The sequence below is a fragment of the Cuculus canorus genome, chromosome 4, assembly GCF_017976375.1.
Source record: "Cuculus canorus isolate bCucCan1 chromosome 4, bCucCan1.pri, whole genome shotgun sequence".
In the NCBI taxonomy this organism is placed as follows: domain Eukaryota; kingdom Metazoa; phylum Chordata; class Aves; order Cuculiformes; family Cuculidae; genus Cuculus; species Cuculus canorus.
The window spans coordinates 62,901,164-62,924,706 of record NC_071404.1 but is presented as its reverse complement, the minus strand read 5'-3'; the positions used below and the strand labels follow the sequence as shown (position 1 = coordinate 62,924,706).

General features: G+C 35.4%; 1 protein-coding gene across 5 annotated transcripts in view; it reads right to left on the bottom strand.

The window, feature by feature from the left end:
- Positions 1–23,543, bottom strand: part of LRBA (LPS responsive beige-like anchor protein) — a 410,166-nt gene that overhangs the window by 340,540 nt on the left and 46,083 nt on the right. For all 5 annotated transcript variants that reach the window (XM_054064662.1, XM_054064663.1, XM_054064665.1 and 2 more), the window contains exons 5-22: positions 21,935–22,030; positions 19,603–19,724; positions 19,379–19,505; positions 18,029–18,148; positions 17,573–17,719; positions 16,531–16,728; positions 15,746–15,879; positions 14,347–14,455; positions 14,085–14,237; positions 12,964–13,132; positions 10,968–11,047; positions 9,380–9,442; positions 7,497–7,594; positions 4,454–4,546; positions 3,553–3,661; positions 2,910–2,991; positions 1,060–1,183; positions 609–801 (exon numbers count right to left, since the gene is read on the bottom strand). In XM_054064662.1, the coding sequence (XP_053920637.1) occupies positions 609–801; positions 1,060–1,183; positions 2,910–2,991; positions 3,553–3,661; positions 4,454–4,546; positions 7,497–7,594; positions 9,380–9,442; positions 10,968–11,047; positions 12,964–13,132; positions 14,085–14,237; positions 14,347–14,455; positions 15,746–15,879; positions 16,531–16,728; positions 17,573–17,719; positions 18,029–18,148; positions 19,379–19,505; positions 19,603–19,724; positions 21,935–22,030 (2,217 nt within the window). The remainder of the gene's footprint in view (positions 1–608; positions 802–1,059; positions 1,184–2,909; positions 2,992–3,552; positions 3,662–4,453; positions 4,547–7,496; positions 7,595–9,379; positions 9,443–10,967; positions 11,048–12,963; positions 13,133–14,084; positions 14,238–14,346; positions 14,456–15,745; positions 15,880–16,530; positions 16,729–17,572; positions 17,720–18,028; positions 18,149–19,378; positions 19,506–19,602; positions 19,725–21,934; positions 22,031–23,543) is intronic.

Below are 23,543 nucleotides of genomic sequence, written 5' to 3'. Positions count from 1 at the left end.
ATACTACTACACCCTGTTTGAAGATCCACTAATAATTTTAATGATACAATTCTGGTTGTAACAACAACAAAAAAATCAGACAGAAGAATAATGAAGGGTAACAGTCTCATTAAAACTGCAAGAATTTGCATTCTCACCTTGTATTCTCTGACAGTTTAACAGCTGAGGCATCTGTCTTAACTTTGACTTCTTTGCCTTTTACTGGTTTGTTCTACAGCCCTTTGATGTTGTGAAAAGGTATTTTTGTTTATGAATAGATATGGTGCGCCACCTTGTGTTCATGCTATTATAAAAAATCGAAACCAGCACTAAAATTTTTCAGAAATGCTCCCGAAATTTTATATCATTTTTTAAAATATGTGCCATTTTCAGTACAAACTAAAACCATCACTATTTGAGCAACAACAACAAAAGAATTTGTATTCAGACAACAAAATTAACATTTGTCAAATACTTGAAATTATGCCCAGTAACAGATACAAGCACTGGGCTTTTGTTTAATTACTGACTTTCGCTTCAAGACTATCTCACTGTATGATACAGCACTTTAAGGCTCTAAATCTAATTACATAGCATAACAGAATTTCCCAATTATTTCAAACACTCACCTTCGAATGTGTGATTGACAGTGTATCCACCCAAACACGCCAGCCACCCCACTCATATTTGATTGCATGGTAGAGCAAAATTCGAAATATGGTATAAACCATCTCCGTTATCTTCTGTTCTTCAGAAGTCTTCGGATGAAAACAGCAAAGGGAAAGCATCCACTCCTGCCAGACAGAGCACTGCAACAAACTCCTGCAAAAAAACACATATGCTACTTAATCAAATTACAAAATGCATCTTAGAAATATACATCTAAAATCCAGCCAAGTCAGGAATTCAAAATGTTTAAAACTACTTGCTATGTGCAAGCTTTTCTAATTTTGCATACTGAAGACCGCACTACAGTATAGATTTGGCTGAATAGCAATGAAGCTGTATCTGCTTAATGAGTCTAATTTACTAGGAAATTTACTTACTTTGTATATATGTGCATATAGCAAGCTACCTTACCTCCGATTTTCTCTGCTGTTATTAAAAAGTTTAATCATATCTGAGAGAAAAGCACGTCGAACCTCCAGAGTTTCTGGACATTGTGGAGAATTACGTAGCAGTGTTGCAATAACCTTCAAAATTTCTGTAAAACAGTTGATAAGCAGCAAAATACTATATTAGTATATAATATGGTAGTTGTATATAAAATGCTAACCACAACATAAAATGCAGGACATCTTCCAATATTGATTGTACAAGAAAAGTGGCACCACATAAAAGCATCTTATACTGAGAAAAAGTACATCTTTATTTGAGTAGAAAGTTTAACTAATACAAATCCCTCCTTTCAAGACTTCTCAAACCAGTCACCACTGGGGCATTTGCAGGCCTGAAGAAAATGGAATCCAAGTTAAATTATTCTGAATTCTTTTTTTTTTCTTTAAGAAAAAAAAGCAACAGAAGCAACATTTCCGTTTAAGCCACAGAAATAGTGGATGACAAATGGCAAACTATCACAATCCGTCAGAACCTTTTTATGAGGGGGTCAACAGAAGACAATACATCCATTATAAGAATCAATATATAATAAAAATGCATAGATTTTGCTCTACCTTAACAATACTGAACTTGTTAATTTAACGTCCAATTATATTTAGCAATTTGTTACAAAAAAAAGTTTGAGAAAGGGGACAAAACCTTCCTGATATAAAATATCATCTCTTAGGAGCATAGTGTTTCCTATACTTTCAGAAGACAGTCAAAAATATGGGTACATTCCACTTTTTGAAGAAGTAGGGCAGTTGCTGCTCTTTTTATTTTCAAAAAGTTAACTTTGTAAATAAATTAGAGTGCAATTTGAAGATGGTCACTGCTCACCTCATGCAATTTCTTTATAAAGAGAAATTCATTATTTGATAGTATTAGAACTGATCTTAAAAAAATACTCTAAAGTCACTCTTCCTACTAGATCTAGATAATTCCAGACTCGTACCTCACATCACAAATAATCTGTATTAATGGCAGCAGCGACTGCCAACTTCAAAAAACTTAAGAGAAACTAACAAAGATCTCCTTGCATCTCTTGCTTTGTATAGGTCTACCAAAAGGCAAATGGCAGATTTGCAACCAGATTTCTTGCCTCTGTATCTGCTTTGCTTTCCTTTCACTTTCCCCACATTCTGCATGAAGCAAACCCTCAACTATGACCCACGTTTAATGAAAAAGCAGCTATGAAGGCAAAAAATCTATTTCTCCAGAAAAAAAAAAAAAAAGAAGTCTCAAAGCTATCATAAATCCATTGCATTACATACAGGGCACACTAATAATGCATATAACTCAGGAAAGATCAGTATTTTCTCTTAGTTCAAAAGACACCTTGAAATGGAACTATGGACATTTCCTATGAAGTAAGCTAACCAAACCAGAAAGCAGATACATTTCTCCTACTTTCCATCTGGCATTGTCAATACTGAATGTAACTTAAGAAGGTTGTTTCCATATTTCAGGTAATTTAGTCTGACATCACTAAATAACGCAATTAGAATTTTGCTGAAACTTCAAAACGTATTAAATCAAAGCATCCTGTGCATCCAAGTCCTGAAAAGCCATTTCATAGCATGACTGCACAACCAAAAACAGTAAGTTATGAACTACATACACATTTAGACACACTTCTTTCAAAAAGCCTTAGAGACACACTTCTTAAATAACTCCAAATAAGTGCACATTATCTTTCCTTCTGTATGAAAGGCAATGTAAAACTGATATCAGAATTAGGACTGGTGGATGTAATTAATAAACTTGCTCATGGTTATTTTTTTTAGAGCAGACTTTTTACGGCAGTGCTTAGAAATGTGTATCACTCTTACGAGGATTTTGTATCTTCACTGTTGAATCTGGATCAGGATGCTGTTTATGTATCACTTGAGTGCAAATCTGTTCAGTCAGAATCTGGCAAGAAAGAAGAAGATGCCATATCAATATATATAAAGAGAGCTTACTGAAAAATACGTGGATACATTCTTCATACAGCATCATCACTATTTCACTACGGTTCTAAAAATTATCCAAAGAAAACCCAAGCGTTCTCCTTCTCGATAATTTATTTCATCCCGATTCTAAAAACACTATTATTTTTGCTTTCTCTTAAGCACACACTGTCATTTCATATACACTAGAAAAGAAACCTGAATCTAATCAAAACAATCATCATAAAGCCAGATCACTGCTATAAAAAAATTCCACACATACATGGGTGTCTGTCTGAGACATTCGGGTTACTCATTATCTATAATTGTTCATAACAAGCATAACTAAGTTACAAGGGCAGAGGGGGAGGAGAGGGCCAGGAATCTCAAGTAGTGAGCTGGGTGAAAAAAACTCCACACTCAGCTGCATCACGCTAAGGTTTAATGTCATCTGGAACATATGAAAACAAATATGCAAGCAATTTTCAGACAATGTCTTACAAGTAATTAGGAAGATTGCATCCTAACTACAGTATATTACTACCTCAAACAGGACATTGTATGTAGTCATGGTGATTAAGCTTGTCTGAAGCATCAGCCTTTCAGCCAACAAAGAGAACAATCCATGTCCAAGCATGACTTCAGCTTTTCTCCTAAAATAGTACAGAAAGATAAAACAAACTTATGTATTCAGCTTGCTTTAGGGGAAAAAAATAAAGTTTAAAATGTGTGCCTCAAGAAATATAAAATCACCAGAAAAAGCTTTTTCTTTTTCTTCCTTTCACTTGTGGTTAAGGATTTGGGCAAGAATTCAAATTCTGAAAGGACAAGTCATTCCCTGAAGACAGACAGAAGACAGCTAACTTTCTTCTATAAATGGAGTCCCCTTACTCCTGGGCCCAAAAAGCTGAAACACATCCTTAGGGATTTCTTGACAAACAGTAAGTGAAAGGCAACTTTGTCCTCATTTCACTCAAAAATACAAGCATAGACATCAATCTCAATAGTTAGCTACTGCTGTAGTCAACTGGAGACATATTATATGTAGTGCTCAGTAAGTAACATGGGGTTCAATCTCACCAGTCTAATTATTGCTACGAATTTCAATGGAATCATGGAAAAAGACCACTTTAAGAAGCAGGCATCCATACCATAAGTAACCATCAAATTAACTTGGTAAGGAAGTGATAAGGCCTGGACACTAATTGCCAGTTAATTCCACCACATCAGAAATGCATGGCAAACAAATTGAAGGGTACTTAAAGAATAGTAGCTCCTATTCTGTGAAGCATATTTAGTGATTAACCTCCAATACAGCTTTTTTTACTTTACATCCAAACATGTGTGTATATATACAAAACAATATACAGAATGGACATGTCACAAACTACCTTTTCCCCTTCTTTCTTGGAGGTTTTTGCTTTAAGACCTAAACAAGTACTTACTTTGGAGCGAGATGCTTTAAGAAATACCCCATCACTTTCAGAGCTTGCACCCTGATGCCTTCACTTTGTGATGCTAAAAGCTTGTAGACAACCCTAAGTGGAGAAAACACAAGCCTTCCTAAGACAGTTGAAATACACAGCAACAACAAATTAACTACAGTAGACTGCAAATAAATTTATATCTGAGCCCAGTTTAAAAGAATGACTACAAATAAGAGTACAAAAAAACAGCATGACGTTTGTTAATGGCACAAGTCTCTGATTTCACATTTTATGATTACATCTAGAAATTTTTAATCAAATTTAAATATCTCCCAAATATCAATACATAAAGCATGCTGTGAAAAGCTGCTGGAATTCCTATATTGAAAACTGTCTTAGTCACGTATTTTATTGAGAAAACTAAGCAAGCAACTGATTTAGTATAAATATGGCTGGCTAGGAATAGCCATGTATAAAGGGGGATTTATTACTAGCACTAATATTTTACATCTGTGCGAACCGCTGCACCCTCAGGAGGGACAGAAGATGACACCAAGTCAGGAAGCATACTTCTCATTTCACCTACATCAGTTTCAGCTCTTCATCTCTTTATGATTATGCTCGGCACCCACTTATGATTCTCCACTAAGAAGAAAGTCGAAGGGAGCAAAAGGGCGTGTCCGTAGCAAAGTACTAGACTTAACCAGCTGAATAGTTTTAGTTGAAGTTTTCCCAAGAAAGAAAATGAGAGTGTAACAACTACGGCAAGGAAATTGTCAATGTAACTCCAGAAAGTCTAGTAAGTTAATAAACCACTGGAAGTACAGTCTTGCAGTGGCAAGTGTCCAGTAACCTCAAATACATTTGACATTACCAACTCAATCTGTCAATCTGTAATACTACACAGATCTCATCACATGCATCTATGTCTTCCATCACCTAAATAAAAAGAAATCAGACTAGTATTTAATATCACCTTCTAAAACCTTTAGTTGTGGCACATTAAAGCCTATCTTTTATTAAATGAAATTTACTTACGCAGTAGAAAGAAATCTAATACTGTCATTCTGTAAACGTGAAGAGTAAAAAATGCAAGGTTTTGATCCTTGGAAATCTCCCATAACAAGAGAAGATACCTAAATCTATTCATGAGTTGCATCTAATTTGATTCATTGCTTACCTTTTAGACAGTAAAGTGCTTATGATCACGTCACTATCTGATTTTAGTCAGGCTATGGTTCATGATATTGGACAGATGTTTGAGTTTGTGAAATATGATTTAATATACACCTACGTGGACTACTAATCTCTTTCTGAAATAAAAGAAAGATTAATTTCCCAATGCTCCATGAAATTACATTGGAAAAGAAGACACAGTACTCAGCCTTTACTGTGAATATTTTCTGAATAAATTTTTGAGGAAATTAGTATCACTTTGTTAGGGAGAAGGAAAAATAAAAATCTAATTTCAATGATTCTTGAGTCTTTCAAAAAATATCCCATGTCACAATACCACGCTTTACATCAGCTAGTTGTAAAGAAGGACTTATAGGACTTACTGAAGTTTTTAGGCCTTACCTATAACTCATAACTGAGCATTCATCAGTAGTTTCATATTCCTTCACTTTTACATACCTAAAAATACTATCCAAGATGCCTAAACTATAAGAGGAAAAAAATAAAATCTAGTTTTATAGTAGAATTTAAGCGAAAAAACAGGAGTGATTAAAAATCAGTTACCTATATCAAACAACATATCCTGGAGAAATCTACAGCCACAGAAATTACAGAATCAAGCAAATAAGCAAGCCACAATACAAAGTTCATTCAAGTAATACAACCTACTTCCCTGCTTAACAGGGCAGTATGAAAGTTACCTAACTGCATAGTAAAAAAAAAAAATTCCTTACAATTACTATTTCTTCCCTACATTGGTTATTTTTATTTTTTTAATTATTAAAGCAACCTAAATATTTATAAATCTTTGCAGAATTATTTTTAAATACCATGAATATGGTGTTTTAATTGTAAAAAGTAGATACATCAATAAGGATACAAACAACCCATTAAGTGACTCAGACAATACAGGAGCAAGGAATGTAACAAATGAGACAGGAAAACAAAGCAATTTCTCACTGTGGACTCACTATTCACACTGACTTGCTGGCATACTAGTTAATAAAAAAGGAAATGTCTACTGCCAGTTGCTAAATAAAAACAAACATATTCCACTGGAGACCCAACATGACATACAAATATTTTATTATACACAGTTTTTATTAGTTTCCCATAGCATAATACACTGCTATAGAAATGAAGTCAAAGTTGAATAAAACGGGTAAAAAAAGAAATCAGCCTAGCACTAAAAGGAGAGAAAACAATTATGAACATGCCTGAATGCTGTCTCTTGAGAAAGGGCAACTGAAAAAAAAATATGTATAAATAGAGGTTAACCAATAGGTGCAAAAAAATGTATGAAATGAGAGTCTGCCTTTACACAGCAAGAGAATTACTATTCCATATGCCCCTCTAGGAATAGTTCTTGCATGTTTGCCTGATGCAATTTTTTTCACACTACGTCCAGGCAGGTTCACTTTAAATCAGAAAAGTTTATGAGAGTCATAACTTAGTCTTTTTCTAGCAAATCTTTTGTGGTTTTACCGTTAGTAGAATTTCCTACTTTCCCTACTTTTCTTTCACAGTAGTATTTAACAATGGTTTTCTGTTTGTTGGGAAAAAGTGTGTAAGAATAGGAAGTTAAAGACTAAGTACTAGTAGATGAAGACATAACATCAATTTACAGACTAACTCAAATTGATCACTATCTGTTTAAGCATGACTGACAGCTTGGAAACAAAATAAAACCCACAACCTCATTGATAATAAATCCAACCTCACCTCTTGTCCAAACAATACCTGGACACAAACATCTCCCAAGATAAGCAGTCTAAGATTGTAACATACACTGACAAGGACTGTCCAGATTTCGTGGGAATTCTAGAAAGCAATAGTATGGTCAAAATACTATTTCCTTTTGCCCACTTACAAAATTCAAACTTACTGTAATCCATTCCTCTGATCAAAAGCAGGGATCATAGAGCCAGGATGCTCTGACATCAGAGCAACAAGCAACTGCAAGACATCCATTAGATTGTCATCCTGTTGAATAAAAGTTACAAATCTGAATTAAAAAGGCATGCAGGCTAGAACACTGTTTTCGTTAAAAAAACCACTACAAAACATTTCAAGATGGTCTGGAGAGTAATAGTAAACCAAAGACCAAAACAACTAAGCCAGGATCAAAGAGCTATAGATCTGGAAGGCAAGAGCAGGAGAAAATACTATCAAAAAAAATTGTATTTTTTAGAGTGAAAAGCGATACATCTGTGTCTGGGATGCAAGCCTTTGCCAGGGAGTGGACTATTGGGCTATGTTATTTCCTTCCACACACATGTTCATCTGTTTGCATGTATATTTCCTCCTCTTTTACTATACAGGAGCTAGGAATAAACTGCTCCACAGTGTGGTGGGGACCAGGGTGGTGTTTAATGCAGAATTCCTACTAACATATGTCCACTCCAGGAAAAAAAAAAAAAATACTACCGCTTGCCACAGACAACATTTAAAATGGGTGATTCAAGCTGCCCAGTAAAGTTTTCCATGCTGTTAGTCTAAAGCATTCTAAACTACAGTTTATTAATTTTTCCAAGTTAATTATAACTAAAACTAATTTACAAAGTGGCAAAATGCAACTGTCTTCTATTCTCAATCTTTGTGGTATTAAAATAAAAGTTAAACACACCACACCCTCCAACTCTTTTGAACAAATATTCTGATCGCTTCTCTATTAGAAATGCAGTTTCACACCTCTGAACAATTGTGTTCACCTGATGATATTAGTTTATATTAAACACTACTACTGATGAATGCGCCCTACGAGAAGGCAGAATTTTATGGTTTTTCTTGCTTTTTCCTCTAAATTTCAACTAGATACCTAATTCTGTGGGATTCAGCATTGGTGGATCTTTGAGACTTGAACATGCAAACTGCTAAAATAGTTAAAATACCACCACCTCATCTGAAGACTTTATGAAGCTTCTGCTGTTTTGGTTTACTCTTATACGTTAGCAAGACTAATTTTTTTAAATAATTAGAATTATTTAAATTGCTTGCCCGTGGTATTAACAAGCAGTGGTAAACAGCACAGCGAAGAAAAAGGAAAACAGGTGTAAACAAAAAAAAAAAACCAAACAAAAAACCAAAAATCCATACTGCTTGAAGAGAAATTCAATTAATTCCTTATTTTACTCATTTCAAGCATCCTTAAAGAGATGAGATCAGTTAGATTTATGTCCCCATTTCCTTTGTCTTTGATGTTGCATCTGGCATAAAGTGCCTTTTCCTGGTGCTAAAATATGAAGATGCAGATGTATCAGTGGTAACCAACATTTTCTCCCAATTAAGTTTATATGCCTTTCTTAGATGCCATTAACATACGCCTTTATTTTTTTAAATGCATGTTTTTAATTTTATTGCTTTATTTAAGAAGCAAAATAAAAAGGAGAGAAAAACAACACAAAAAAATATTACTTAGGAAGCATAAAACAAGGTTTTGTTTGTTTTTTGTTTGTTTTTTTTTTAAAAAAATCAACCTCACCATCTGTTTTTCTGCTTGGTAAATCAGTTTGCAGAAAAACATATGAAACATTTTGACTTCCTGGCTTAATGAACTTCCATCTAACATTGAACATAGTGCTTAAATCACTCCAAGAATATTGGCAATACAGCACACTACACTAAAGAGCCTGACAAGGTTTGCTACTTCCTCTACAGAGCCACCTTGTGGCATGAAGAAGGTACTATCTGAAAATACGCAAATATTTGATGGTTACAAATAGCACTAGTATCTCTCTGCCCCTGCACACCCCCCAAATTAAAAGTTACCTCATGTATAGTGAGAAGATAATTGAGGATGGCCTGCAATTCATCTTCTTTTATTCCATAGTCCTTTAAAAACAATCAGGTTTTAGCTATCATCTTTCAAGTACAGAAGTACTATTCCCAAAAGAACATTATTACAAGCTATGGTTATATATAGAGCAAGACCCACAAGACAAATTTGTTTCCCTTGGTACTGTAATAGCTTCATAGATGGAAAGTATCTTTTTTCCCCGCCCAAAAAATCCCCACTGAAGGTTATATGAGTGCATTAAGACTACCCCAATACAGGCACAAAAATAAGCTAGATAATAATACAGTACACGAAATCATAAGAATAACACGTCAATTGATACAGATTATCTGAACAGAGAGCTTCCTATTAATAGAAGAATTAAATTAGAGTGGTAAAGAGGATCCAAAAGTAGACCTGGAGGATTAACTACAAGCCTGTTAGTTACGCCTACAGCCAAATCTGCTTCTAATGTTCCACTACAGAATCCTGTCTTCATTTGCTATCAACTTTACAGAAATTTAAACAATTTACGGCATCTCTAACTTTTTGGTGAAAACACAAACAACAGTTTCTAAGAAGAGGATGAAGGAAGGGAAAAGTAGGCTTCACTTTTAGGGCTTCTGTTTTTTTAGTCTCTCATTTCCCAAAAAGATTTTGTAACACTGTCTACAAATATAAAATTTGCAGAAGAATCAAACTTTCATGACCAATGTGCTTTTTACTGTCCTTGTGAAACTATCCAAAGCTGCCCAAGTTCTAAATCTCTGACAGAAATTTAAAAGACTTTCATTAATTGTTAGCTTCATTTCTGGTTTTTTTTCAGAATTGGATATCTAAACTGTCCTGTTCTGTCAACTGCAGAACATCCAATTTAAAGAAGGAGTACAAGAGGCAAGAGCAGAACTTTTCTGGTAGTTACCCCTCCACACTGCCATGGCTAAGGGTAGCAGCACTGAGAGAACATTGGTACCTCAGTAATAGAGAGGAAGAGGGGAAAAGGGAGCTAGATTCAAAGGCAGAAAAGACAGTCTACAGAAAGGAGAGGAGAAGAAGAGATGGATCACATCTTACAATAGGGAAGGGTTAAGAAGATCGTTTAAGCAATAGAACTGCTGACTTACAATATTCTGATAATGTCTAACAAACAATCGTGAAACATTGATAGGGTCTTTCTTATCCTACTGTGCTCCACTGGCCCACAGCATATAACGTCAAAAGATGCACTAAGTCTTTATGCACTTCTGAAGCAGGTGATATTGTCAAGAACAAAACACGGAATCAAATACTTATTTCTCCCCTAGTAAACATCTCAAAGTTAATCACTTAACAGCTACACTTTCGATAAGAACAGCTTAAAAGGGAGAAAAATGCATCTTTAAGCACTGTGACAAGTCACAACAACTGTCACAACTGTCTGTAACAAGAACCACAACAAAAAGATGCACCTCACACAGTATTTTTGTTTACTTGTTTGTTTTTTTGTCAAATTTGACATGCTTAGAAAAAATGCCAAATTGAAGTGTGGTTTTTTTACAGAAGGAGCTTAGATTTCCTGTCATAATGTTAAAGTTATCCTACCTTCATCACTAGCTGTTTAACAAACATCAACAAGAACGCTCGCAGAGATAAAATCTCTTTTTGAGTAGGCCGTGGCCCATCTACAAAAACAGAAAAGTAGATATATTAAATGCAAATTAACAGTTGTTATTATCACAGCATGCATTTTCACATAAAGAAAAACAAAAGGCTTTTTCTGGCTAAGGAGGTCACAATTTGAAGTAAGGTCACCTTTCTTCCACTTCAGACTATAAAATAGTAATGCTCTTTATCACTCAGTCATGTTCCACAAAGGCTCTTATTAAACGTTTTCCAAACCCCTCTATTCTACCACTTCGTTCCAGTGTCTATGAACCAACTTCATGCAAGAAATAACACTGAAATGAGAACTTCATGTTGAAATTTCCAGATCTCAAATTTTTGCAGTTTACTATTGCTTTTAAACTTCTTCTGCTAAAGCTCAAAGGAAGAACTACATCCTATGATTACACATTGGCTATATACATGAGAAAAATCAATCTTATAATGCTGTACATAAAATTACCTTGCAAGCCAAAGACTTAATTTGTTAACTCAAAGTCAAAAGGACTTGCTTTTGCCATCACTGTGTAATACAGACTTTCACTGAAACATTTTAAATACTCAAACACTGAGTAGATCCCAGGAGGGGCAAGGTTAAAAAAACAGGTGCAACCAAATGTCAAAGCCAAGTACAGCTTTCACACATAAAGCAAATGAACTGTTGCAAATACAGTTCTAGGGGTAGTTTTTATATTTGCTCATAGGTTCACAGTTCTTACAAACTTAATCCAGGGAAAAGCAAATCAACATACAAGTCTGGGTTTATACAGTATAGCCCACAGACATATTTGGTTCAAGAACTGTTATTTTCAGTGTGGACTGATCTAGACAAAATAAGCCATTAAGCTGTATTAAAAAGACCATTCATACATGCTTGCCTCAGGTTCAATAAATTGTTTCAGAAACTAATTGTTAATCCATGTCTTCACTAAAAAGAAAGAAAACGCACACACGCTTTGCTCCTTACAGGATGCAAAATACTACAAAACAATCTTTGCAACCTTCTAACAAGAAGGGCTGGTCACTTCTAGAAGCTGGTGGCAAGAAGCTGGACACATCTAAGGAGCACTGACTCCCAGTATATCTAGCTCTCTTTCATCACCTACTTCTCCCTCTGAAATTTCAGAGCCCTTCTTCATTACAAGAGAAAGTAGAGATATCAGTAATTCTTCCTTAGCCAAGGCTGTGTGCCCCATCCCACAAAACATAGAACAATAATTAGAAGAGTTGTAAAATCATACTTCCTAAAAGCATTAATTCCCTTATCTGTGCCAGTTTCATCTGCACAGTTGTTATGCACTTTTGTTGATGCACTTTTCAGTACTCCCAGTTCCTTTTACCGTACTGGATCTCTGAATCAAGCAGCTATTGCCATTGTTTTTTCTTAGGATCAGTATTCTTGTTCTGCATTCTGTGTCAATGACAAGTGCTAACACTTGTCTAAATTTCTCACTACTTCTTTTGCCAAGTTTGCTGTCCAAATTAAGCACGCTTGTTGAGCAGTTTTCCAACAAGTTAGATCCCTATGCCTGTCAGATAGACTCAGTATACCTGTTTTCAGCTACACTGATATCAATAGATCTTACAGACACTTAAAAGCCTGTCCAGTACTTGAATGAGCTCCATAAAGAGACCACATTCCCAGACACAGCTCTACACTTTCTGAAACTTACCATTTCTCTGACTACTTCTACCTACTATTAATTCACATAGGTCTTTGGTGACAAAGGATATGACTTCTGAAGAAAGTTTCCATTCGTTTCTGAAAAAAAGCTTTCATGAATATCCTACAGAGAAAAGCAGACTGCTTGAACTGTTACAGATAACCCACCACATGAAAATAAAATTATTTCTGGAACATTTACAGTTCCATTCTACACATCGTATACAACATTTTTTTAAACAAATATCAATTTGTGAGAGTAGCAATACATACCCGTGCCCTTGGGAGTAATACCACTGCGATCTTGAGGATTCACTACCCAGTAATAATATTTGAGGGTATGCATGACCAAAAGAACTGTCCCAACCCGTCGGATAGCACCATATATGTTAACAGTGCCGATGAACTCAGTAGACAGGTAGGTGTACAGGATCAGCTGAACCTACAACACCCAATCAGGAGATCAAATATTATTACAACAAAATTGCCACACATCAGACAACTGCATTCTTAAGTTAAGATGCCCTATTAAAATGTCTTAAAGTAAATGCCTTAAAGAAATATATTTTCTCACAAAGCTCTTGAAACCCTTGCAAATTGACAAAAAAATTCATTTTATTTCTACAATAGAGTGCTGTGGATTTTTTTAAGCTAGTCCATGCTCACAGGAGCATGACAGCATGGTGTTCATACAATCGTAGATAGCTGAGATTGGAAAGCACCTCTGCAGACTATGTAGTTTAACCTCTCTGTTCACAAGAGGATCATGAAGTATTATGGGAAGTTGCATATTTATTATAGGCTTAATTATTTACACATCTTTCCCATTTCTTGAGAAAGAAAGACTTAAAGCTGTAGGAAACCTAGATGTTCTACAATTACTTCAACCCTAGCACTGTTATTGCTTTCTCAGTTTTTGAAATGCTCAGCTCCAATTGAAGAGATAAAAAAAATTTGTAAGAAGGTTTCACATGGAACCAACTCAAAAGATTCCATCCAAGCTGTTCATATCCAGGAAACAAATTCATAGTAACAAAAATATTCTGCTTTAAATGAAGATGTCAAATCTAACACCCAGGATAATTTATCTTCAAAGTTGTTGGGGTTTTTGCCAACTAACCCATCTAAAATTCCTTCTCAATCTACAACACTGACTGCATCAAGGACTCCAAAAATCACTCCCAACTCTGCTATGCGGAACACTGCAGTTTACAAATTCCCTGAAAAACTTGGGAGTCTGCAAAACTTGACAGCTACGTGCAGAAGAGAAGAGTCTAGAAACAGTTACAATATGATTTCTGCTGGGGAGCCAGGATCTATAATTCTTAGGGTCCAGGTTCAGTCTCAATACTCCCAAATCAAAACGCCATAAGATAGCTTATCATAAGAAGTACCTGTGCTGGGATATGAATCCATATTGCAGGATTAAGGAGAACATGATCACACAGCTGCTTCAGCAAGGGCACTCCGTTGTGTAAGTTGCTCAGGTATTTTGAAAAGGCAAGGCAAAGTTCTAGTACAGCTCGGGTAACATGGACTTTGGAAGACTGTAAAAGAAGATCTACTTAAGGAAGAACCCTGGAGTCTAGGAAAAGAATTTCTCTCTCAAAAAAAAACCCAACATTAACATAAGACATCAAGAAAGATTTGCTTTACCTTCTCTAGGCTATATCCGATCACAAGGAAGCCCTTACAGGAAAGCATCTGTTCTTGCATAGCAATGGAGTTCTTCAACAACTCCATGATGAAAGCCAATAAAGTAGAACTGAAAAATACAATGTTTTAGTAAAGAAATTTTTTTAGAAGGGTTATAACAAGACAGAAAGTATTTCCAAATTAACACTACACTTCCATCACATAGCCCAGAGATACGTTTAATGTGTTATATAAACCCTCAGATCTGAATTTTTAAAACAAAAAGCAAGCCAAAACTTTGAGAGCTCTGACTTCTTGCCTTTAATGAATGCATTTCTAACTTTAAATTCCAGATTCTGAGATCACCATGCCACAGCAAAGTTCTTCTGAAAATATCTTTTTTTGCAGAAAAGCAGCAGTTAAGGGTGTACTCTCTGCTTTGTATTTCACTTACCGACTTCTGTCGGATCAGTATCAAATGCCATTCCACTTCCTACTGCTTTCAGATGGGAAGATATTGGAAATAGTTTTCTAGACACAATATTGTTATTGGTTCAAAATAACTTAAGCCTGTACTGGTGCCAGAAGGAATGTTTATGTCCCTTTCCTTGTGTCACAGCACTAATGCCCATGAAACAAGACCCAGCTGAAAACCTCTCTATTTCTGTGCCACTTTGCATTTGAATCAAGTCACTGACTCATCACACAGTCACCCAAATCTGAGCTAGTTCAACAGAGGCCCAGGAACGTACAAATGGGTTGAATGAACATCGTGCCCACTCCCCCCCTAAGCAATAATATGGATGTACATCATCTTTAAAATATCTTGAAACTACAATTCCAATGAAACACAGAGTAAGCTACACCAGGATTCTAAATAGTAATCCCTTTGCCATTAATACTACTCTTTAACTTCGAAGGTCCACCAGCTTCTGCGCCTGGATGTTCAGAAGTTGGAATGAGTTGAAACAGAGCTGAAACCAGAGGAAAAGCCTGGCAGTAACACTGAATAACAGTATCTTCCAAAACATCCAAAGGTAAAAAGAAGAAAAGATTCCAAGAAATAACTCATGTAATTTGAAAAAACTCATTCTTCCTGGAGTTTCTCTTGAAGCCTTCCCTAGTGCATTTTCTCCATGGCGGGAATAAGCACAATAGAATTGTTTATAACTCTGTTACACAAAAAGAATGTGAAACAGAAATGTACACATTTTGATTCTATGTAAACTTTCATAGAAAATTTGGGATAAATAAACATTTCACTTTGAGGTCCTGCCTGTAAAAAGGCCACCTTCTTGTTGTTACACACAATTCACTATTGCAAGTGACAACTTAAACCACCATGCCCCTTAATAAAGCAAGAAGTAATTTCCTTTACTTGAAAAGAAACAAAAAGAACACAATGAGTACATGCACTCACCAAATAGTTGTGTCAACATGGTCCGATGAGTATTGCCTATAGTCTAACTGTGCAAAGAGAGGGAAAAGCACCTGCACTCCTCCAATGGAGTGTAGGGCACTTTGGATAGAATGCGTTAAGACTGCTTTCACATCCTGAGAAAGAAGAATTAAGACATTGAAATCTCCTTCAGAAACTGCTAAAAGTTTTGTTAGAAACAGTTTGAAATTTGGTCACTATAAATATTGTATTATTACCAAATAAAAAGAAACAGCAAGAAATACAAACTAAACACTAAATGTCCAGTCTGCCTGACCTAATGCTTTAGATACATTCTACAGTGTCGACCCTCAAATGAATATACAGAAGGTGGCTTGCAAACTCTAAAACAATTCAGTAACAGAGAAACTCTAGAACAGAACACACCAAAAGCTCCTGACAAATTAAAAGATTAAGGATCAAAGCATTGAGAAGGGTATCATATCAACAGGGCAAAGAACAGGACAGGGGTAATATCTGTAGAGGTCTGAACGCATCAGAAAGAAACATTTCTTTTTAAAAGCTATCACGGTCTTCATAGTACTGGCATTTTTTACATTGCAGCTTTGATTAAATAAACCTTTTTCTTTGGATTCTTGTGCATCCACACTCATTCAACAAACAAGGGAGGTCGGAGGGGGACAACCCAAAAAACCCAGCCTATGGAACAATTCCCCATCTTGTCCAAATCCCCACAAAACCTGATGTTTCACTTTTCAAACAGAAATCATTTGTATCCCCCAAATATACAAAACTGTAAGAAATACCTGCAGCATGAGGGCATGTGGTGAGTGAACAAAAATAGAAGGGTTATCCTTAGGGGATGACTCTAGACACAGCTGTGCATCTGTAGCCCTTGGATTGTACATAAAAGCAATAGCACTGGATAGTTTGCCATCATATAGCAATAATTTGTGATGTTCAGCAAGGAAGAGGTCACTTTCTGCCTTGAATTTGAAAGTTCCCTGGATTGAGGAGCAGGGATGAGGAAGGAAAAAATAAAAATTACATTACACACATTCAGAATATAATTCAGAACACAATTATTGCCAAAAAAAATGATGAAAACATTGCTTCTTCAATCTAGCAACATTTTAAAAAGAAAAAGTCTCATAAGAACATTGACTCAAAATCAGTTTTATAGAGTTAGAACTGCAGATTCTTTTTAACTCCTGGTGAGTGACATTGCCAAAATGGTGGGTAACGTAAAAGAAACATCTTAGCTAGAAAACAGAATGACAGTCAGCAATGTTCACTCAGAAGGAACTAATAATTGTGGAACAGATAGAATGGGAATAATCTTCTTTAGCGTATGTTTGTACAGCTGCTAGGGAGTAACAGTCTTCAATTAGTGCCCCTCAGGCTATGACAAAACAAATAATAAATCACTGTAACAGAACTAACCCTCAGTACTAACTTCACACATTAAAAAAAAAAAACAATAAAGCTACATTTCTAGAATGAGTACATTATACTTGATAAAAAGTTTTAAGTCTCAATGAAAAAGTGAACCAGCCAGGGAGAACATCATTCTACCTCCCCCCAGCACCAGATATGGAAATTTTAAGAAGTAAACATGAACACAAATTTATTTTGTATAAGAAATTAAATAATTGAATCAATGCTTATTTTTATCTTGCCAGGCAATATACAAACTTACAGAAGAAACGTGGAAGAGTTCAGTAAGAAGATTACACAGTAAGAACGTTTTTAGAATGACACAGAGGTCTCAAGAACATTCTTAAAACCTCCCATAAAAAGCCTTATCAGAATTAAACTTTGGAAACTTTACAGTCAATTCTAAGATACCTTATATCCCAGACCAAGATGATAAATGGCAAATATCTGAGCAGCATTGAGAGCCTCACTAAAAAGGTAAACAGACGTCATTTGCCCACAAAACACTCGATTGGCATCTGCTGTTTCTGAAGAACCCAGGAAACATTTGTCAAATGTCTGAAAGTGAAACAGAACCCATTAACAGGCTTTAATCTAAGCTACACAAGCAAACAGTGTAAAGAATATACACAATTATGTGGGAATATTATTTTTACATAAACAAGCATTTGAGGGCAGAAATAAATTTGAAGCTCTGAGATGTAGAAAAGCAGAATCTACTCCTCTACCAAAATGTTATTAATGTTATTTTCAACAGCTTTTTTAAAATGCATAAAATGGGAATGGTTTACTAATAAAATGGCAAAGGACATTATTTAGCCTATCAAGCTGATCAACTATAGATATTAGTATACAGGGATTACTTACATCACTGGTGTTGACAAACCATGTTATTTCTCCATAAGATGCCAGTTCCCCATTTACATAACATCGAAGTTCACTATTCTTCCAGCGGTTATAGATGTGCACTATAGTAACCATATACCACTAAAAAATAAGAAAACAACTGATATAATTCTATAGACACTTAAAGTAGCTTAAGCATTGAAGTGGGTCATAGTAGAACACATTCCATTATTTACATGAATTAAATTAAGATTCAAGGATTTATTTTAAGCCAAAAAGATTGAGTCATTGGTGAGTTTTCTTGCATAGTGATGTCAAAGGGTAATATACCCTTCTTCCACAAAAAGCAAACACAGAAGCTTAAAAGATATCTATGGCATAGAACATTTTTATGGCAATGCTGAACCCCATTTACACTGAAACCACTGTGTAAATAAGTTTTAAGTTGGGTTACTCTGAGCATGATGGACTACTGCAGATGTCATTCCAAAGAGCAAGGATGCCTCTAGACTAAAGGCTTTCAAAGGCCATGCATGTCAAATTATCACAAACAGATCCATATTTACAGCAAGAGATTACTGATAAGAAATTCCTGAGGAGGTCTGTTCTCCCACAACATGTTTACACCAGTTGCTCTAGAAACATTAGTAGAATATCTAAGTGAAAAATGAAACATTTTCAGCATAGCATAATACTACTTAATAGGCAAACAACCTTTGAACATCAATAATAAAATCAACTCAAATAGTTTATTTCTTACATTTAAAAAGATACCTAGAATAAAGCACTAAATGCAATGAGACTATTTTCTGGACAATCTGAATGAACATAATGTATAACATTCTTTCAAGAACGCATCTGTTGTTCTCCCACATCTAAGACAGCTCCTATTAAATGGTCCTAGCTTGATTACGAAAATAAAATACGGGTTAGTAATCACGCTTTCTTAAAATAAGGCTGCATTTGTCCACATTAAGTAATTAATGAAGTAAAGAGAAGCCTTAGCAAAAACCTTTAGGACAAAGATAGGAGAATGTCTGGAGGTGGAAGAAAACACTATAAATAGAGAAGAAGAAAATCATAAGCCTTGTAACAATCAAACTGTACATATGTACTAAGAGTTCTCAAGAGAACTTGCATATCTCACACATTCATGAAACTTCCAGTAAACTGCATTTTCTAGCTGTTTCTTACACATTTCTTAGATAAAATTAAAAAATACCTATTAATTCAAAACACATATTTTTTGTTCATTCCAGTGTTAACTGTTCTTGTAAAGGAAGACAAGCTGAGTCAATATTTACAACACTCCCTAGTCTACAGTTTTAAATTCATGAAACCGTTTTGAAAGATGTTATTGTTTTTACTCACCTTTTGTGGCTTGAAATCAAATTTTACACAATGCTGGAAACCTTTTCCCTTTGACTTTATGGACGTTACAATCAAGCAGCCTCCAACAAAGTGAGCAGAATAACCAAGTCCTTTGTTTGTTCGAAAACTAAAAAATTACAACAAAATCAGCACACACACAATTGGAAGCAGAAATCATTGAACAATTAACAGAAACTAAACATCAGAAATATGTTTCTACTTACCAATATAAGTAAGGCTTATCCTTATCCACATTGATATTATTTACAGGATCCATTCTTAGCCAAGTGTGGAAAGTAAACCCATTCTGGTATGGCCACTTGGCTATAGGAGGTAAGGCAATAGCCTAAAGAAAGTAAAAGTTATCCATGTAGAAATATCAACATCACAATAGTAAAAGTATATAGCTTAAGATACACACAACAAATATATTCTGATATGCAGATACATACTACAAATGCATAAAAAGTATCTGGGCTAACTTCCATACTTTTTGTACTCCATTGTTAAAACATATAATTAATCTAAACATGTAAAAAAATGGTCTTTATATCTCAAAGAAGATGATTAATAGTAACCTACATTTCAAAAATTAAAGGCATTAGTAGAAGCCTTATAGCATAAAAATTCTTCAAAATGTAAATTCAGGCTGATTTAGTTTTGTGGTAATCTGACAGAGTAATAAGATTTATAAACTTACTTTTACATAGTGTTTGTATGCAAGAAAACCACCAATTTTGAAAAGAAGCTGGTCACGAAAAGAAAATCACATACGCTTCACTTAACAGATTTTTTTCTCTCTTGAAACTCATATCTACATAGTCTTCTAGTTACAATATGACTACCTTAAAAGAAAAGTAATACAATCCCCACTAGACAAAATCTTCATCTCAAACACTGTGTTTATGTTAGCGCAAAAGCTCTTAGGTTATAAACTGTGTGGCAGGGCCCTTTGTTTGAAACAGTTGGGGTTCATTCTGTCAGGTTTTTTGTTTGGTTAGGGCTTTTTTTAACATTACTATAAACTTTCCACTGTTTTGCTGCACAGATTCGCAATACACACTTCAATCAAGACTGCCATAACCTCTGATCAAAGATGCTGTCCAGATGATCAATACCAATGAATAAAAAACATCAAAGAACTTGAGCGTCGCCAGACTCCTTATTATGCTCCCATGCTCCACTCAGCTATCCTTGTCCAAATAAAATGCTATAAATCCTTCTCTATACCAGCTAACTAATCAGTCTGAATGTCTTTGAGCCTAATGTTTGCGAACTGGCAATGCTATCATTTGGTCTAACTCACAATGGATCTTGGAGTAATTATATTAAATAGTTAATTTCTGAGACTTCTTAATTAAAAATACATAAGAATATTCACATTAAGATTACTGAGGCACCCCAGCATCATGTACAGTTCAAGATTCAACAGAGTTAATATAAGTTAAATACAATAACAGTACATGAAGAGCCAAAAGAAATAAAAATGTCTATAGCCAAGTTCTGTTGCATGTGATAAACAGTTAACTGCAGAAGCGTTTTTCTAATAGCCTGATTTTTTTCTCTCAAGTTTTCATTGCAAAAAACCCCGAACACTTTGTCATCAATTTGATGAAATTTGATCTCAAGTGACCAAATCGGAAAGGTAACGGATTTATGCAAAGAAAGCTGGAGTCACCTGATAAATCTTATTCAAATCTTATTCTGACCTATGCTGGAGCAGTTAGTGAAGAACTGTAGCCTGTGGGAAGGAGGCACATTAGAGCAGTTCATGGATGACTGTCTCCAATGGGTGGGACCCCATGCTGGAGCAGGGGAAAAGGGTGAGAAGGAATGACAAGCAAAGATAACATGATGATTTGACTGCAAATCCCATTTCTTGTCCCCTCTTTGCCACTCAGGGTGAGGAGGTAAAGAAATTGGGAGTGAAGCTTACCCTGGGAAGAAGCAAGAGCTGGAGGGAAGTTGTTTTAAGATTTGTTTTTATTTCTCATTACCCTATTCTGGTAATAGCTGAGTCTCTTTTCCTTGTGACAGTAACTGGTGAGAGATCTCTGTGTCCTTATCTCAACCCATGAGTCTTTCATTACATTTTCTCTCCCCTGTCAAGCTGAGAAGGGGGACTGATAGAGTGGCTTGGTGGGTGCCTGGTGTCCAGCAGAGGTCAACTCTCCACAAGCCACTGCCACACATACTGCATACTAACACAAACATAATTCCCACAGAAACACGAGAGTGAAAAGGATGCAGATCTTCCTTGCAAAAAGATTTAACTGAACCAGCACAGGGGGGAGGACAGGACAAGAAGTGGGAACAAGACACCTCACTTACCTGTTCTGCATGTAATAGTATTTGTCCTTCTATAGCGATAATGCACATTTACTATAAGTATGATTTATCTAGGCATAATGTAGGCATCAGGCAGAGAAAAAAAATGGTTAAAATTCTTTGTCTATGGCAATGACGGACGAGACAAAAGAACACCACAAACGAAAATAATCAATGGCTGTAATAGAACAACGAACAAATAAAAAGAGACTTAAAACATCTACGTACTGCAGCACTTTTTCCTGGGAAGTTGAAGAAGGCATCAGGTCCATATTTCTGAGGCATGTGTTTTAACACAGACAATAACTTCCCAGCATGTGGTGGCTGACAAAGAGAATTATTACACTTGTAAATAAATAGAACACACCTATAAGAAAAAAGACTATACACCCCAAAAAATGAATTTTGACACATATTAAAGCCTAGTCCATGTTTGAGTAATACTCTGCTAAGATACTTAATACTTTCAATAAACAACATTAACAAAGTCATGGATACCTTCACACACTACACAGTAGGTACATTGAAATAAAGTTAATTGGACAACTAAATTAAGGACTTAAAACGTCAGAGCCACTTTCATTCAGCATAAACTAAACTGACCCTGAATGTTGGTCCCTCCTATCTGTTCTACCATTTGTGTGGATTTGCCTTGAGCTAAAGAAACTGATCCAGCTGAAAACTAATTGAGGGGAAAAAAATGCAAACCAAATTTCAGTTACAGCATTTTTAGATTGTGGCTGCATGAAGCGTGTGCCAGCCCAAAGGAGATGGAGAATCCGTAATGAAAGGGATAAGCAGACAAGATCATTTTCATCAGGACTACAGTCATATACTAGATTGAAGTATCTTTGGTTGCATATATCCCTCATACATGTCCATGGAGAAAGTTTCAAGTCTCAAGGGCAGTTTGGAGCACCTAAACTGAGAGCTCAGTTACTGTGAATACTTAACGCTTCCTCACCAAAATCCTATTTCTGCACTGTTTTCTTTTAATACTCAGCAACTATAAACTCCAAATCGAGTATTTGAGCTTCCAACAGAAGTACAGCAAATATTGGTCATACTGACAGAACAATTTTATGCATCTTCTTTTACCACTTCATAACCTTCCAGTACATCCAATTTTAAGCTACAATTTTACACTTCTAATCTTTTCCTGAAAGTGCCCTTTCTCCCTCTTGTAAGCAGCCACCACCTGAAAACTAAGCTTTGCATGATCTATTACAAGTATTTCAAACATACCAAAATTATAGTGCTTCATGAATCTGAATTAAAATTGAGGAGGAAACACTGAGAACTGCTTAGATGTCTTCAGCACTACAGAATTCAACTAAGTAATCTATGTTGTGGCCAAATACTTCGTATCTTTACAGCACTGCTGATTTTAAGATTTATGGAGTTGTGCAACTCCTTAGCAATGCAACTGTGGCATTTTTCTCTTCCTTTCCTCCGTGTTTAGTCTTTAGTAAAGAAAGGAAATTAAATGCAAATAGCAGAGAGACAGGAAATGAAAAAGTTAATGTGACAGAGACAACTTTAATTCATCCATGATCAAATATACTCTGTATGTTCAATTATTAAGTTCAAACACTCTATTAAGTTTAGAGTACTTTTATTTGTGCAAGTTGAGATGTCCAGAGTTATTTATTTCAAAGGGTCTTTTAAAATTTGCTGTATTATTAGTGCATACTGGCTCTTAAGTCGAATATATTTTTTTTAATTATTTTAAATTATTTTTAAATTGTGACACTGTGCTATCGTTTCTCTATGCTAGGCAGAGTATTTAGAGATAACAGAGGCTGAACTGAAATCCAAAGCAGGTAAAACAATTGTT